Source organism: Pteronotus mesoamericanus, unplaced genomic scaffold (assembly GCF_021234165.1).
Source record: "Pteronotus mesoamericanus isolate MK-2021 breed Mesoamerican mustached bat unplaced genomic scaffold, CSHL_Meso_final contig_75, whole genome shotgun sequence".
Taxonomy (NCBI): Eukaryota; Metazoa; Chordata; class Mammalia; order Chiroptera; family Mormoopidae; genus Pteronotus; species Pteronotus mesoamericanus.
Window position 1 is genome coordinate 7,551,985 of NW_026555249.1, and position 19,231 is coordinate 7,571,215.

General features: G+C 33.9%; 1 protein-coding gene across 3 annotated transcripts in view; it reads left to right on the forward strand.

The window, feature by feature from the left end:
* NIPBL (NIPBL cohesin loading factor) overlaps positions 1-19,231 on the forward strand; it is a 184,713-nt gene that overhangs the window by 119,151 nt on the left and 46,331 nt on the right. For all 3 annotated transcript variants that reach the window (XM_054583947.1, XM_054583946.1, XM_054583949.1), the window contains 10 exons: positions 4,132-4,329; positions 4,577-4,648; positions 4,746-4,835; positions 6,962-7,065; positions 10,057-10,143; positions 12,038-12,269; positions 13,053-13,204; positions 13,767-13,847; positions 14,513-14,613; positions 15,997-16,135. In XM_054583947.1, coding sequence (XP_054439922.1) covers positions 4,132-4,329; positions 4,577-4,648; positions 4,746-4,835; positions 6,962-7,065; positions 10,057-10,143; positions 12,038-12,269; positions 13,053-13,204; positions 13,767-13,847; positions 14,513-14,613; positions 15,997-16,135 — 1,256 coding nt within the window. The remainder of the gene's footprint in view (positions 1-4,131; positions 4,330-4,576; positions 4,649-4,745; positions 4,836-6,961; positions 7,066-10,056; positions 10,144-12,037; positions 12,270-13,052; positions 13,205-13,766; positions 13,848-14,512; positions 14,614-15,996; positions 16,136-19,231) is intronic.

The following is a 19,231-nucleotide window of genomic DNA, read 5'->3' on the forward strand; positions in this document are numbered from 1 at the left end:
TTTAGCAAACATTTATTGAGCTTCTACTATGGTATATGCTAAGCATGGAGAATAAAAATACAAATAAGATGCGGCCCGTCTTTGAAGCACTTTTCATTCTAATGGGGGAAAAATGTAAACAATTATAGTACAGTGATAATAGTAAATCCAGGGTGCTGTGGGAGCACATTGAATTGGTATCAGAAATCATACCGGGGGTTCAGGAAATGCTTACTGGAAGAGGTGACACTTGAGTTGAGTCTTAAAGGACACGTAGGAGATAGCCAGGTGAAAAATAATTTAAAACCATACTATCACTAAATTTATGAGTGGATTAGCACATTGCTGATTATCTGTGTGGTTTGCACCTGGCTCCTCTTTTTTGCCCAGCTGTGTCCTGGAATTCCTCCCTTGTTTCACTGTTTTCCAGAGCTGGCTTCTTCACTACACAGCTACCTCTCTACAACACTGTGATCACCTGTCTTTGCACTAGACTTGCTATACCTCGCCTGTCTTCCTACTGGTCCACTGAAAAAGTTCTTCTCTTTTATCCCTATCTTCCTTCTTCTGGAGCAAGAGAATTGAGCCTAGCCAAGAGGGGTCAGCAACCTTGTTTGACTTAAACGGCATTCAGTGGAAACAGACTATGGGAGATCTTCACTTGTGTGCCAACTGACTTAGTCATTATGACCAAAAGAAGTGGGAAGACCACCAGTGTGTTCTACCTTTTCCACCTAGTGTCCATAGATTGAGGTGTGACAAGCAAGGGCAGGAAGGACAGATGCATGCTGCCATTTTTAAGTGTATATTGCTGATGGAAGCCCTTCACCTCCTCCAAAGTTTTTGATCAATGTTCATTTACTCTGATCGTCTTAAAACTGTGAGCTCTTGAGCTATGAGCAGTAGATTATGAATACTGAACAAATCTGAACAGTTTTAAAATTGAAATAAAATATATAGCGAAGTTAATCTGACATATTTAATTATATGTATAATTGTTATCATTTGTATTATCATGAAATGTATTTACATGTAGTATATTTCAATGGCTGAAGTTAATAATTTTATTATACAATCATTTTGTTCATTTGGGAACATATGCTCTGGCAAGGGAGAAGAGAAAGATCAGGTGGCCCAGAAACTTACTCCCCTTTATATACATGCCTCTCCTCACTCTCTTCTATCCCCCAGTACATCACCCATTTCTAAAGGGAATAGTAAAAAGAAGTTCCTTAATTGCAGATTGATTTCAAATTACACTTCAACTCTAGTTCATTGAGAGTGGCTGCCTGCATTACTAAGCTGATGAGAGTTCTGAAGCTACCTTACAATTAAGTATAAAGGACAGCATAATCAGAAATGCCCATGAAGTGTAAAATAGGGGAGTGAGCCACACATGCCTCATGGTTGTCATCAATGCAGCCACTATTCTTTTCCTCGTTTCTATTATGAGAGCTATTGTCTCATCTTAGCGGAGCACATAGTTTCATTTTAAAGCCCTGAATCTCATTATATCTATGCCCAAGTATATTGAAAACTAATATTAGTTAGAGAACCTGATCTTCAACCCCTTCTAGGAATAAGAGAAGTTTCTCTGAGTATTGCTAGAGGGAATCTCAGAGCAGGTTCCTGTTTTTCTTGGTTTATTTCTGTACAGTAATATAGAAAAGTCAGCTCTGGGGCCACTGATGAAAGGATTCCAGTTGATAGTTGACAAACCAAATTGTCATTATACCTCAAGAAGAATAATATAATGGAAATATAGTGCAATATAAAATACAAAAGTAGCGTGAACACAAGTAGAAAGCTTATGCTGCTTTGAGAGAGACTTTTAGAATACAAAGTTTTACTATAGTTTAATCAAATTGGTTTCCCAAAAATCTACAACTAAGGAAATAGTTTAGTTGAAGGAGAGGGGGAAGGAGAAGGGTAGTTTTGAAAGTTAGTTCACACAGATTTGGAAGCCATAGCACAAATGTAAGTACAATCTGGGGAAGGAGGAGGGGAGATAAAAGAAGCTAAAGAGAGATCCGTGAAATTTGTTAAAGGAAATTGGAAAATAATATAATAATAAAAGAATAAACTGTTTCATATACTCACAACTGTAAACCTACTTTTGCCTCACCCTGTGTTAAGCCCCCCCCTACTTCAGGGTAATGAAAGAAAACAGAACAAGCCAGTCACAGTGAATTGGGACACTGATAGCCTGTTCCAATACACGGTGTATGGTAGAGATTGAGTTATTTTCTAATTTCTGTTTTCATCCAAATTGCCTAAAATTTAGTGAATTTTAACAAAAGTTTTCATTGCCTAAAAATTACCACCAATACAGTATACTGTATGTACTTGCTAACAACTATTAAGATTTTTCAAGCATTTCTCATAGACTTGAATGCTTGAAAGACTTGAAAGACCAAGTCTGTTCATTATTCCTGAGATTTGGTAGGTATTCCAGTACTTGTTGAAAAAATATTTAGTGAATTGTATCCATGAATGACCTGTTTTCTCAGAGAGAGAGAGAGACACACACACACACCACCACCCCCCCGCTATTTATATTTATATATAAGGCAACCCTTCACTAAGAGAATGTGCTGGAGCATACCCTAATAATAAAAGGGAAGGAAATTTTACCTATTCCTTATGTATCTTATAGTCAAATTTATGCCTAATCATGAAGAACATCATTGAAGGTTTAAGTTTATCCATTTACATTTGGCCTTTTTTTTCCATAAATTATCTTGCCCTGTCAAGCCTGTGACCACAAAGAAAAGGAAACAAAATGATCTTTTTTGTCATATTGTCAGTAGATTGGATGAAAGGGTCCAGAACCAGAAACTGAATTAGATTGTTGAATAGGAATAGCTGGGGTGGCATGTAAAATTAACCAGGGTATAGACATTGATTATCCACACAAGGACAGGAGTACAAGCATACATAGAGTGCATGGGCCAAAGTTTGGCTTCCTTAAATCTAAACCAGGTAGGGGACTCAGGCTAGAGTTTTGTCTTAAGTATTTGGGTATTGATCTTACTTAGGGAGTCTGAAGTAGAAACCAGTTAGAAGACAACAGGGCAGTCCAGTTTAGATCAACAGACTAGAAAGTATTTCACTGTCAACAAGTGGTCACTACAACAATCAGTGTATGATCTCAAGATGTAGGACACATCAGTTTTCTATCTTAGTTTTAACTTAGTAGTACTGCACCCTAGAGCAGGTATGATAAATACTTGTCACTTGTACTGACCTCCAGCTCTCAGCAAACAGACATTTCTAATCAGTCTTTCTTACTGAAATATGATGCTTTGTCTCAGGGCTCAGAATTATTCTCAGCATAATGCTCTAGGCAGCCATCACCAGTTGATCAGAGTTGATGTGTCAGTGAAATCTGTTTGTCAGTTCTGCCTAAAGGCTTCTGTCAGTACTGGTGATTTTAGCAGATGTTTAGACCTCCGAAAGGATGGGGAAAGGATTCAAAGTAACATACATACATATGCTTGTGTAGCATGCATAAATAAGCTTAAAAGCTTTTCTTCTCGGACTTAATTATACTGTTGGAGAACTGAATTCAGTATATATGAGTATTTACAACTATACAGGTTTATTCTATCTCTGTAGGCTTGTGATGTTAGGTTATCAGTGTCTATTGAATTTATAGCTCAGTTGTGGGCTTAACTTGGCTGTTAATTGATTGTATACATGGTTACCAATATTCTGTAATACTTTCAGTAGTTTACTTTTTCTTCAAACCCTGCTCCCCGTCAAGAATCCAAATGTTTTAAGGTGTTTCTGTTTTAATCCAAATCCTAGATAAAGATTGTTTTACCTGCCTTAATTAATCCTAAAGTTTAGATATTATCTCTATTGACACTGAATATCTCTTTGAAATGAGCACTGTGGTTTAATTCTCACAACATTCATGCCTATATTTATTAGTAAACATGTAAAAATCTTTAACTCTAGATAGGTTATGCTAAAATAAGTGATAAAATTTTTATACCCTAATTTATATTTATGCTTAAACAGAATGACTCAGAATTTCACATTTTCATACAGTGTAGATTTTTCCCCCATGTGATTCATTTGTAAAGTACAAGTTTGAATAGTATTTTTAAATGAGGTAAATTATTTGTCATGGGGATTTGCTTCTAGCCTCTAGGAAACGACATAAAAAAGATGATGATAAAGCTTGGGAATATGAAGAGCGTGACAGAAGAAGCTCTGGGGATCATAGGAGAACTGGCCACTCTCATGAAGGAAGAAGGAGTTCTGGTGGTGGTCGTTATCGAAACCGAAGTCCATCAGATTCTGACATGGAAGATTATTCTCCTCCTCCCAGCCTTAGTGAGGGTAATTCATCAGTGTCAACGGATATCTTACATAAGCCAATTTTAATTTAGGGCTTTAACTTTGCAGAATATTTGATATTTTTATGATTTAATTAACAGTAATTTTTAATCAAGACAAAAGTGTATATTTAGTTTGAATTGGCAGTGATTATTGTTTAAGTATTTGATTAAGGGAAGAAACTAGAAACAAATGGGAATATTTTAAGTTGTTATTCCTGCATTTCAGTATTTCTTTTTGTTCCTTTTAGTTGCTAGAAAAATGAAGAAAAAAGAAAAACAGAAGAAGAGGAAAGCTTATGAACCAAAACTAACACCTGAAGGTAACATTTTAGTTCATTTGTTTTTATTCATACTCTTCAACTTCCTTTTCTATTTGGAATGTGGACATAATAAGCTTTTTCTTTTCCTATGTTGCAGAAATGATGGATTCTTCAACTTTTAAGAGATTCACAGCCTCAATAGAGAATATTTTGGATAATTTAGAAGATATGGATTTTACTGCATTTGGTAAATTAATTTTTAAATAATACTTGTTTATCTCTATAAAAGCAGTTTAAAATACTGTATTTATTTACCTATGTGCCATTTACTCGAGTGGATTCAAATGCATGGTCTGTGCTTTCAGGAAACTTAAAATCTAGGTTTGGGGTCAAGTCTAGTCTATGTTATCAAGCAACTGAAAACTTTAGTATAAAAATCAAGTATTAAATTAGTTTGGTATTAATACTGTCTTAAGAATCCTGAAAATCCAGCTTCCACAAGTTAGAGTAATTAAGGAAGTCTTTATGCAGTTGAGACTTGAATCAGCACTAGATAAGGAGGGAAGCTATAATGATATGAGCAAAAATGTAAAAATAGGACCCCTTCCTTCTATTCATTTATTCTAATAACCAATATTTATTGAATACTTAGTGTTTGTCAAAAGTATGTTACGTACTAGAAATAGTACTAGATAAACACCCCAGACTCTGGTTTTAACCACAGTAAATCCTCCCTTAATGTCCTCAGTAGGTTCTTGGAAACTGCAACTTCAAGCAAAATAGTGTGTAATGAAATCAATTTTACCACAGACTAATCGATAGAAAAAGAGTTAAAATCCTGTGGCAAATTTCTGGTCACAAAAACATCACCAAATTTCTAAATAAACATTGAGATAAATGTGAGCTATACACACAATTAAGAGAAATTAATAAAAACAATTAGGATTATTATTTTCCAATCTGCTTCTTCCAGTTCAGGAATGCAAGTCAGGGAGCTTATTTCCGCAACTCAGGGCACAAAGTGGGACCATCCCTGGACAGGATGCCCTTCCATTGCCAGGCTTATTCACAGACATCCACAACTCACTCAGAATGGGACAAATAGACATGCCAATTAACCTAACACACACGTTTGCAATGTGGTAGGAAACCCTAGTGCCCAGGGAAAACCCATGTAGATATGGGGAGTACATGCAAACTCCACACAGACAGAGGATCCAGCTGGGAACCAGTTGGCTTTTTTCTCATTAACATTATGCAAAACAGTACAAAACAAAATGAGGTTATGCAAGGACATGCTGTAATACATAGTCTAATATGGAAAATAGTAAACCAATTAGAATACAATAGAATTAATGTTATAATCATATATTTTAATATATATGAAGATATAACTATAAAAATGTTAAATTCATAATGTTAAATTTATATAAAAATACGGCTTACAGTGTTTTGAGTTACTCAACAATTTTATACCACCTTCAACTGGTACAAACATTAGTGCCTAATTTATACAAAAGCCACATGGCATACAACAATTTTTATATAGGTTTATCTGTTTGAAAATGCTGGAGAAAATACATCACCCTTTATCTTGAAAGTATTTGTATTGTGAGATATACTTGCCTAAGTATCATTAATGTGTTTTCCCATTATTTGGAATGTCAGTTCTTCATTTCTAAAACTTCCCAGCTCTGTGCTGAGAAACCTTTGTCTTCCGTGTCATTTACGATCTCAACAGGAAGACATATGGCACTATCAAGTGAGGATAATTTGAGGAGGAGTTGTTCACAAAGAGATCATTTACAAAAGTGGGGGCAGAATAGTGCTGGAACCGAGGGTTTATAGAGATGGAACTGTTACCATCTCTACATCTAAGAGGAACATGGGTAAAGAGAACTTACTTATTAGGGGGAAGAAGTTCACTTACTCATGTAGAGTGAACTGCCTCGTTAAAGCAGCAACCTTTTGGTCAGAGGACATGGAACTTAAGGAGACCTTGAAAGGACGGAATTAAATACCTGGACCTCACTCTCTTTCTCTTTGACCTTCTGACAGGGCATCCCACTGGCTGAACCTAATCAGAAACCAGAGTGCTTAGGGAGACTGTTGATATCTGTACAGATAAGACACCTAGGGCAGAGAGTTTGGTTGAGGGTATATTTAAAGTTAAGAAAGATAACTTCTCTTCCCATCTTAGTCAATGTCCTTTTCATTCAGGGTTTGCTTGACGTTTAATGAGGCCTCTTAGCTTATTGTTTAGTTTGTTATGTGTGTTTGTGTGACCAGAAATTTCATTAAAAATTTAAGCTTACTATTTTGAGCTATTTCTTTTACCTAACCTGTTTGTATTTGTTTGGTTTGGTGTTTCAGGTGATGATGATGAAATTCCTCAGGAACTACTCTTAGGAAAACATCAGCTGAATGAACTTGGCAGTGAATCTGCTAAAATTAAAGCAATGGGTATAATGGATAAGGTATCTAACTAAAGTAGAATTTATGAATTTACTTAATGTCTAATATTTTTAATTACAGTGTTCAGGGTAAATTGAAAAGTTTATATAAAGTAAATAATAATGCAAAGAAAATTCGTGGTCGCTTCTGAGAGTCTAACTGAATTATTTCTTTTTTAAAAAAGAACTTGAATCAAAGAAATATTCTGCAGATTATTCTAAAGAAAATCATTGCACTGAAAGAGGCATGGGCCTGTATTTCTCTATGTTTTTATTGTCTCAAAAATTCAGATTATTTACATGTAGATAATACACTAAACTTTTCTCTGACATTTGCTTTAATCATTTGCAGTTATGAAAGAGTAAAGCTACAGTTTCAACATACAAAGTCCATAGGCTCATTGCCGTAGGCTTTATAATCTGTAGGTTGTCTTTCCTAGGAGTTCTCTGTTGCTTAGTAGTCTCATTGCACTAGTGGAATAGCAGGATATTTTTTCATTGTTAATAATTTCAGGCAGTGGTGACAGCATCAAGGAATGGCTTCTCCTAATCTTTGAGCCACTCCCTAAACTATTGCATGATTGGTATGCAAATACAATTTCTAGACAAATCATCTCTCCTCCTCTTCTAATCAGGCTCCCTCTCGCACAAAATTATCTACTCTTGGTCTTAAGTTTCCTAGTCTGTAATTTAGAGATAATGATTTGTTCTTAAGAATAGTAAAAGAATTAATAAAAAATGATGTTTGCCTGTAGAGTTTATTCTAAACAATTTAAACTTACTTTTTAATTTTATAACTTTAAAGTAGACTGGAAAAAATTTTTATGTTCCACAAGTTTAAGATAATCATTTATTGTATATTCATTTATGTATTGCCTATATACCAAATAATAAATGTTCCACAAATTTGATGTTTTTTTATTGAGCTATAATGGACATTTAGCATATTAGTTCCAGTTATACATGATTTGCTATCTATATATTGCAAAATCATCACAACATATGTAAATCCAGTTAACTTTCATCATAACAGTAGTTACAGTTTATTTTTCTTTTGATGAGAACTTCAAGTTCTACTTAGTGGCTTTCAAATAGACAGTTGACCCTTGAACAGCACTGGTGTGAAGTACACAAGTCCACCTATACATGGATTTTTTTTAAGTAAATACAGTCAGCCTTTGGTATCTTTAGGTTTCACATCCTTGGATCAAAAACAGTATTTTTACATTCCCAACCATGGATTGAAAATACTGTTTTCAACCACAGTTTATTTAATTCACAGAAGTGAAGGGTTGACCCTAGTTAAGTTTTTGGGTAGTCAAAGTCATACACAAATTTTGGACTGCACTGTCGTGGGTAGGTACCCTAAACACTCGTGTTGTTCAAGGGTCAGTTATACAATATGATATTATTAACTACAGTCAGCATGCTATCCATTACATTCCCAGTACTTATTTTTTATTTTAAAACTGCAAATTTGTACCTCTTGACCACCTTCACCCATTTTTCCACCCCCACCTCTGGCAGCCATCAGTCTGTTCTCTCTATTCAGGACTTCAGTTGTTTCTTGTTGCTTTTTAGATTCCAGATATAAATGAGATCATACAGGATTTGTCTTTCTCTGTTTGACTTTGTGTCTTCTAGCATAGTGCCTCCAAGGTCTATCCACATTGTCACAAATGGCAAAATTTCCTTATTTTTATGGCTAAATAATAACCCATTGTAGATAGATGCTACATTTTTTTAATCCATTCATTCACTGTTGGACACTTTGATTGCACCCCTGTCTTGGCTACTATAAATAACGCTGTAGTGAACATGGAGTGCAGATATCTTTTTTTGAATTAGTGTCTTCATTTCCTTCAGATATGTACGTAACTGCTGGATCATATAGTAGCTCTATTTCTAATATTTTGAGGAGCCTCCATATTCTTTTGCATAGTGGCTACACCAATTTACATTCTCACCAATAATGCAGAAGAGTTCTCATGAATTTGATTTTTAAAGACAGGCATCACATAGTTAACTGAGAATTAATGTGTTACTAGTTTACATTGATACTACTGTGTGCAGTGATGGTATATTGATTTCTTTTGTACATAAGAATATGGCATCAGTTTTCTGAGGGGCCAGTGCCAATCTTAGGTTTTAATTCCTAAGTCCCACAATTCCATGTAGCTAATAACATTCCAACTGTTTTAAAGTTCAATTTGCTGAGTATTTTCAAAGCATCAAAGGTTTACCAAAAGTCACAGTAGTTTAATCTGTTGTGAAAATACCTAAAACAATACGCCAACATAAATAACGAAAATATACTGGTGTTAGTTACTCTGTTGATCCTTCCATTTGACTCTTCTGGCTGATTTGGTTGAAAGTCCTAGCTGCATGCTAGGAGTCTAAGAGGAGACCTATTCAATCAAAAGAATGTAAATAACAGTTGCCACCTGGCAGAACCTCTAAGTCAACTAATTTTTTTAAACAGAGGAAGAATCTTTGTAATCAGTAAAATAGGAGATATTAAAATAAGATTTCTACTAAATAAAGCAATGTTAGTTTACATTTGTAACTCATTTATAATTTTACGCTTCTGTTACTGAAAATTCCATCTTGGATTTTAAGACATCTGAATAACGTTATAATATGGGAGCTATGTTATAATCAAAGTAGCAAATGAAATCTTGTGTGTGTTTCACATGCATGTTCAGTGTCACTGGCACAAAAACGGGGTGCCAGGCATCAGAGTAAACTTAGTCTTGACTAGCTATATAGTTAAGAGTTGAGTTAGAAGCACGCATGTGCCCGTTCTATATTTGCTCTTCAGTCATTCAGAAACAAGTGATTGATTCTCTGTACAATTCAGATTTGGAGGATGTAAGTAGGAAAGGTTTCTGTTCTTTAACAGGGTGGTAATGTTATATACTCCATAGCCTAACGGGGATAATTGTATAGAGTGTTTCTTGAGTAATTTAATACTTTACCAATGATGGATTAAAGAACTTAACGTTGTTATTTTAGCTTTCTACTGACAAAACTGTGAAAGTCCTAAATATCTTGGAGAAGAATATTCAAGATGGGTCAAAGCTTTCTACTTTGTTAAATCATGTAAGTTTAAGATCCATACTGTTTTTATCTTTGCTGCTGTTAAGATTTTTTTTCCATAGGAACTTTGACTTATAGGGGAAATTCCAAACTTCCATTAATTTTGAGTTTGTTACCACCATTTACTAAAGTCATTAGCATTGCTGCTAGAGCTGCACTTTTAGCAATTCAAAATTGATTGTGCACATTATCAATTCACAGCTTTGACATAAAGTATGAATATGAATAATAATGACAGATGTACATTCACTTAATTTAAAGGACTGTTCTTTTATATTATGCTCTTCCTTGTGTAAGTATATGAATGTGTTTAAAATGTCTTTTCATTTCAGAAATAAATGATAGTAGGTAGTAATTCTCTTGATCTTCCCTAGAAAAATAGTTAGCAATCTTATGCTGATTTCCTAATGTATCCTAAAACATTAATTCTTATATGCCTTTTTTTACCTAGCTCAAATGGTTGTTGAAAGTTTTAAATAATTCAATTCACATATGGTACTTAACAATGTTGGACACATTGTAAGTTCTATATAAGAGATAAGAATTGGGGAAAGTTTTGAATTAACGAATAGTCTTTATTTTTTAAATTAAGCCTGATTTTCAAAAACAGTATATGTATTTTAAAATTTTTTCAAAACATAAAAAGCACAAAAATGTCCATATTTCCATCCATCAATAACTACTATCAACATTTTTGATATATATACTTTCATTTTGGATTTTATCTTAAGAGGAAAATGTTCTTAGTGTTTTCAGAAGCCACAGGATTGCTAAGTGATCTACATGGAATAAAAAAATGTAGACAAAAAATCTGAGGTTATATTTCAGTGGCTTATTAAATATATCCATATTTTTCCAGTTGCCCCTCTAAATTAGTTTTTAAATGATAGAAACAAAAGATTTAGAGAAACCTACTGTGGTAGTGTTCTCCATCTTTAGCCTACAAGTTTTTTTTAAAAATAATTTAACAAGAAATTGTGATAAATATCATCAAGAGTCTAGAGTACTGGAGAGCTAGTTGATTCAGTCTTAGTGAAATTATTTTTATTTCTGAAAACCTTAGCATTATTTAATGTGCTGCAGATGGTCTTTATGTTTGTCATGAATGATAAACCTTTTTACTTGACTCTTCCAAACAGCAATTTTAATGTTAAAAAAAAAGCTATGTTATCTTATTTTACATAGATATGTAAGCAATAAAATGAAAGAAAGATGGAGAGTTAAGAAAAACATAATTAAGTTTTTAGGCATAAAGATTAGAAAGCCCCTCTTTGCTTTGATTATTTACTTTCAAAAGCACCCTTTCACAATTGCAGTGCAGGCCGCTGATGTGTAAATTAAAATGTGGTCTTCAGTCAGTTGTTGAATTACACATTTTAGAAAATAGTTTTCAGTAGTAAGCATAATCGTTGCTTTTAATCTCAGTTTCAAAAATACAGTCTTGTTGGAAAAGAGGTATTAGAAATGATAGTAACATTTTACTACTTTTAAATAAAGCTCTACATTTCATTATTTTAATTTTTGCTTTGTTCTTACAACAGCAATCAGAGTTTATGACGTTTTTGGACTCATGTTTATACCCCAAACACAAAATTAATGTATATAATTATAGTCTTTAGCTAAAATCTTAGATTTAGATAAAGTACACAGGTAAAGGTAACTATAACTTTGTCATTGGAATACCATCTAGTGGTGAAATTAAGAAATAGTATGTTATGTTGAAACATAGCAATATCAGTATTTATACTTCATTCCTAATGTTTTTAAAGAGTATACACACATTAGAATTTTTAACCATGTTTTCCAACTATAAAAATCAAATATATCATAATTTTTTTTATATTTTAAGTTATAAATGTGTTTATTTCCATTTCATTAACAATTTGCTGTTTTATAGAATAATGATACTGAAGAAGAAGAAAGGTTATGGAGAGACCTTATTATGGAGAGAGTTACAAAATCAGCAGATGCCTGTCTTACAACTATCAACATTATGACATCCCCTAACATGCCAAAAGCTGTGTATATTGAGGATGTAATTGAAAGAGTTATACAGTACACTAAATTTCATTTGCAGAATACACTTTATCCTCAGTATGATCCTGTTTACAGATTAGATCCTCATGGAGGTTAGTTTTCTCTTTTATATTGATAGTTTTTGAGTATAATATCAAAATTACCTGTTATATAATTTTACCATGTTGGATGGATCAGAATGCAATGACTTAAAATGCCGTAAAAATTAGATTACATAGAACGTAATAAACAGTGCCTTTGATTTGACTCAAATATAAGGCTTAGTTAACCCAGTTCTTGTTCAATTATTTCTTTAGCACCTATTTATGTATAATAAAGTAGTTTCTACTGGTCTCATAAAAATCCCAGATAACATGAGCTTCTGGTTCTATATATGACTTCCCCTTATTTATACCCAGAGTATTAGTTATCTACAAAAGGATTGGTTCAGGATATGTATTCTTTCTTTTATTTCTAACCTTTTATAAATGAACAGTGGAATAGTTAACATGTATATGGTGGAAGAGAGAACAAACTTGGTTCCTGAATAACCTACATTTAGTTACTTGTTTAATAATTGCAAATCAACTTAGAGAGAAATAGAAACTTACTATCTTAAAATCTTACAATTAATAAAATAAAAATGACTATTGAAATACAAGAATTTAATAGCTACTGAAATGTGCCATACAGTACAGTGCCAAACATTAAAATAATGTTTACTATCTAACTAAATATACCTAGAGTAATTTTCTCTTTTAATAAATATCCAGCTTCATTTGCCAGGTTTTTATGTAGGGGAAAAAAAGTATGTTCTTTTAATTCAGAAAACAATTTTATTACTATATATTAGAAAGTATTAAAAGTTTATATATTTCTTGTTTTGAATTTTTTAGGAGGCATATTAAGTTCAAAGGCAAAACGGGCAAAGTGTTCTACTCATAAGCAGAGAGTAATAGTAATGCTTTATAATAAAGTTTGTGACATTGTTAGCAGCTTATCAGAATTGTTAGAGATACAACTTCTTACAGATACAACAATTCTTCAGGTAAGTTTTTTGAAGCATTTTTATATTTATAGACCAAATGATTTAAGAATAGAGAGTCTAATTGAGTTCAATGTAATCTTACTCACTTGATAATAATACCAGCACTATGTTAATTTTTTTCATGCAGAGTATATCTTAAATCGAAATAAATTCTAGGACAGTTTTAAAAAGAAACGTTTGGTGCAGAAGATCGGTGAATGAATGTAGTATAAATCCTAAACCCTAATTCTTTGATAGATGTATTATCATTTTCTTTAAAATATGTCAGGACATTTTTTTGCAGAATGGCAGCAATATTTTTTGTTTCTTTATATTTCTGTGACATTTGTCAATCCAAAAGGTGGAGATTAGAGGAATTGCAGCTGTGAAGGAAGGTATATGCTAATGTGTTTGAAGATGAAAGGGATCAGAGAAAGAACTAGATGCTGATTGATGAGGGGAAGTAAATGCTCTTTCAGTGTTTTGCAGTAAATTTGTGAATGTCTTAGAATTTAGAAAGGTAGAATGTTACTGAAATCAAGTAGAGATGTGTACTAATTACTCTTTTTATGTGTTTGTGCAGGTATCATCAATGGGAATAACACCATTTTTTGTGGAAAATGTCAGTGAACTACAATTGTGTGCCATTAAGTTAGTCACTGCAGTAAGTGTAATTAATTCATATTTTTTGTTTATCCCCAAGACAAATACTGAAAACACTTAATCCAAACTTGCAAAAATAAATGCAGATTTGAGTTTTCCATGGATTCATTTCAATATAAAATGTCCTAACTGGCGTGGCTCAGTTGGTTGGAGAGTCATCCTGTAGACTGAAAGGTTGCAGGTTTGAGTCCCAGTCAGAGCACATACCGAGGTTGTAGATTTGATCCATCATCCAGGCACATAGGAGAAAACAACCAATTGATGTTTTCCTCTCACATTCTCATTCATTCTCTCTCTCTCCCCCCACTACCCCTCCCCGCCCTCCCCTCTCCCACTCCGCCAACCCCTTGCCCTCCTAACAGCAATAAAAAAAAGTCCTTCCTTGGGTGAGGATAAAAAATTATATATTTTTTATAAGATATATATATATATAAAATATATATGCAGTTGTTTAAAATCATTTGAACCTTGTTTTTCTATAATCTGACTTCTATAAGAATGTTACTAATTATAGAAAAGCAGGTTATCTCTAATTGCTATTGAAAATGTTGAAAACATTTTCATTTTAAATGGCAGATTATATTTTAATCATGTTATAGTATCATTTCTGTTTTGTTTTCAATAATTATAAAAACCTTAATTTGTAATCTTATAATTACTAAACAGGTATTCTCAAGATATGAAAAACATAGGCAGTTAATTTTGGAAGAAATTTTTACTTCACTTGCAAGATTACCAACCAGCAAGAGGAGTTTAAGGAACTTCAGGTAATTAAAGTAATGGTCAAGTATAATTAATAACTCCTTTATATTGTAGCCTTTATATATTTTTCATTATTTCTGTATAATTTTTTATTTTAACATTCAAATAAAAGAGAGGCAGTTCAGTCCGAAGAGAATGAAGAATAGCTTAAATGTGTGAAATAACAATACATATTTGGGTGAGTTAAAGAAATTCAATGATTCTTAAGTGTAAAGATCTGGCAGGGTTTTTAAGTCATGGTGCTATTAACATTTTGGGCCAGATAATACTTTGTTGTGTGGGGCTGTCCTGTACTTGATAACATTCTAAGCAGCATCCCTGACCTCTCTACCTACTAGATGCCAGGAACAACGCCCCTCCTTCCAATAAGTGACAACCAACATTTTCTCCAGAAACTGATAAATGTCCCCTGAGAAGCAAAATCATGTTAGGAACTACTCATCTGTGAGAAGAGCAAGAGGAAATTGGCTCTAGAGAGTGAGGCAGTTTAAGGGTTTTATAAGCCATACTAAGGAACTTGGACTTAATCCTTTATATAGTAGGAAGTAACTAAATACTGTTTTTAAGAGAGCCAAAAGATGACTCTAACAGCATATAGAAAGTAGACGTGAAGATTAGATGCTTTTAAATCACAATGCACAGAGTAACCAAGGAATGTTATCTAGTGCTTTGGTCAATATTGTTGTCTTTGTTGTCATAGGTAATCATCATCATTATCATAGCTATCATAACAATATTCCTGAGTGATTAAATGTGTTGATTTGGTATATAGAATTATATTGCTTTCAAGGCTTTCTGCTGTAAAATAATTATTTTTATCTTAATTTTTGAGACTAATTGTGTATTGATAAACATCTGTTGTATATTATACATAAAGAAAAGCTATCAACATGTAAACAAATTCCTGTTTTTATAATATCGTTAGAACAAATGATTTAAAATTTGATTTTTTACAGTCTATCCAATGGACCTTCCATTATAGCACAGATGATCAAGAGCTGACTGTAGCAGATTTTAGTAAAATGAATACCACAATGCATGGGCATTTGGAAATCAGAAGACTTTTCTCATATAAAAAATTATTTTGAGAAATATTTTATATTTTACATTATAAATGGTTATCTGCAATACACATGGAGTGTGGAAGGAAATGTTAACTATTTCATTTTCAGTTGACTATTTTAATTAATCTAAGTGCACAGGGATTTAATTGGCATTTTTTTCTAAGTTATTAAAAATAGACATGCTACTACTATAAGCACTAAAGCTAATAAAGCACTAAGCCTAGAAGTATTGGTAATGAAAGTATCCCAAAACTTTCAGATGGCATGCAAAATGAAATTCTGTTTATACTCTGTATAATTTAAATATTTTCTTCTTCATTAAAGGTTAAACAGTAGTGATATGGATGGAGAGCCTATGTATATTCAAATGGTTACAGCACTGGTTTTACAATTAATTCAGTGTGTAGTACACTTACCATTATCAGAGAAGGACTCTAATTCAGAAGAGGACTCAAATAAAAAAGTAAGAAATTTTTTATAAGTTTTATAATTTTGTACTTTTATAGGAAAAAGCACATATATGAGGGGGAACTGAAAAGAAATGGAACTCTCTTCTGGAGGGCAGACCCCTTGTAGTACATGCTTTCTGCTCTAGGGGAGAGTTCTAGGAACCTGTCTGTATCAATGTACCAACTGGCATTGTTCTGAGAGGCTGCATTCGGCTTCACTGAATTTTATTTTTGAAGACTCAGCACAGTTGCCCATTTCATTATGGTGATTTATAGGCACACCTGCCCACACCACACTGAATGTTCAGCAGTTTTCGGCCAAAAATGGCATCACCCCCTTGCCCCACCCTTCCTATTCATCCGATCCCTCCCCGAGCGACTTTTTTTGTTTGTTTCCACGGGTGAAAAAAAAAAGTCCTCGTAGGGAAACATTTTGCTGATGTGGAAGAGGTTAAACAAAAAGACAGCAAAAGTGCTAAAAGGCATCAAAATCGACGAGTTCAAAAAACTGTTGTGAGCAGTGGAAAAAACATCGTCTCATCAGGTGTATTGCATCAGATGGAGAGTACTTTGAAGGTCACTGAATTTTAAAAATGCGAGAATAAATATACAAGTTTTTATAAATAAATTTGTTTTTTTTTGGGTCCCATCTCATATTCTCTGCCGTTCTTATAAAACTGAAGTTCTTATGTAGGGCTTCATGGCTGGGCTTAAGGACTTGAGTCCTGGTTCAGACTGTTGTATCTACCAGTGATGAAACACACAAATCATTTTGATCTAAATTTATTTCTTCTGCTATGACATGGGGATGATAGTAACAAGGCTACCGTACCAGTTTATAAGACTCAAGTGAGATATTGAATGTGAAAGTGAATATTATCATTATAATATGTAATACTTATATAAATACAATATACTTGTAATATAATTAATTTATGCATAAAGTAAGTTTATGCTCTCATTGTTAAGTAAAGCATAACTAAGATTTGGTTTTGGTTTGTAGCTTTTACTCCCTAACACTGAAAATTTTTCAAATTTTTATAGTATTGCTTCAAAAAAAGGTCAAAAGAAACAAATGATTAATTAAATAAAAAATGCATATTAAAAAAGTTAGGTCCCTCTTGTTTCTCCTTCCTCTTCTAATCTGATTGTTCTCTCTCCACTCTTCCTTTCCTTAACCATCCACGACAGGTATCAAAAAAGTGTTTAATCCTTCCATTTATATATTTATCTGCATAAATTTGATACAGAATTTTTTTTATTTGCACAAGTGATATATTGACATATTACAGCTAATTTTTTTACTCACCATTGTTTTAGTAGATATAGCTGAATAATAGCAGATTTCTTTTTGACTTGAGGTAAACACATAACTACATCACAACTTTGAGCAAGAGTTTCTCTAGATATACTTAAAAATAAAAGATTAAATCGCAATGTACATACAACTTTACTGAAACTTGTCAATTTGCTCAACAAACTAATGTTCCAGTTTAAATTCTTTTCGATTTTATCTACTCTGGTCAGTGTGAAATGATACCATGTTATATTTTGCATTTTCCTAGTTAGTTGTGAGCTTTTTTTCATGTTTATTTGTTCTTTGGTTTTCAGAACTTTGAATGACTGATTTATATCCTAGCCTTTAAATTTCTAATGAAGGAGTTGAATTTTCTTTTGTATTATATACCAATGTTTCATAAACTTTGAGCTTATAATTTCAGTCAGTTCCTTTTTCTGTCCACGATCATAGTAAGCAACTATTAATATTCCATTTGTTAACCACATTTGTCACTCTTACATATTTTAATAAACTAATATGAACTCTCAGTATTTTTATTTAGTTTTTATAAAGTATTAAAATATGTTTAATATGGTAATCGTAGCTTTTCTTGTTATATGTAAAACAGTAGTTAAGCATTTTAGTATTTAAATGTATTACCAGGCTTCTAGTCATGATTGTGGTGTGGGTAAACACAGCTCACCTCCTCACATATCCACATCAAAATTAGAACTAAACTATAGAACAATCATCATTCAGAACCGTCATAAATCAAGGTGAATGGAAGTCCCACAACTACAGAATTAAAGAACAAATCACATCAAGACTGGTAGGAGAGATGGAGATGTGGAACAGGCTGGTCCCGCATACACATGTGTCAGATGAAACTCAGAGGGCTATCTCAGGAGTGAGGGGTCCCAGCCCCACACCAGGCCCCCTAGCCCAGGGTTCCAGTTCCAGGAAGATCAGTTTCTACAACATCTGGCTATAAATCCAGCAAGAGTTGAGGCTGTTGAAGACAGAAACTTCTGGAGTCCTAGGCAGTTCCTCTTAAAGGGCCCATACACAAGCTTACTTGGACTCTCCCATTGAGCTCCATTGCTGGGGCAGCTGCTTGAAGGCACCAGAGCCACACAGGGAGGATCTGAATTGTCCAGCATCAAGTTGAGAGTTGGGAGGGAACTTTCTCCCAGACAGAATTGATGGCAGAGGCCATTATACCTTTTACAGCCCTCTTCCTCCCCCCACCCCCACCCAGCAAGCAGGCCCCATATCTGATACTTCATTAACCTGGCTCCAGTCAGCTTTCAGGCCCACCCAAGCTGTTTGCATTGCCTTTTCCATACAAATGGCTTGTCTTGACCCATGCTTCAGATTTTCCTAAATTCTCTAAAACAAGCAGCATCTCGCTTCAGTGAACCCTGTACTTCCCATTGAGTTGCTTCAGGCCTGACACTGGCAGCAGCCCACCATGGTTCACAGTCTGGCCCCTCTCTCCTGGGGCACCTCCAAGCCCAGCACAAGCAGCAGCCATTTGCAGATTGCTTTGTAGCTTACTGTGTGACCCTGGACAAAATACGGGTGGTGGCTGACATTGGACAATCCAACAGCAGTCAAGGCTCAAATACAAGAGGAGGTTGTACAGAGACCACATAGTGGGTTCACTTTGAGTACCCAGCATGGGTATTAGGGGTGGATGTACCACTGGAACATACAGGCCACCTCCTACATTAGGCCACTTTACCAAGCCTGGGAGACATAGCAGTCCTACCTAAAACAGAAACAAACACAGGGAAGCTGCCAAAGTGAGGAGACAAAGAAACATGATCCA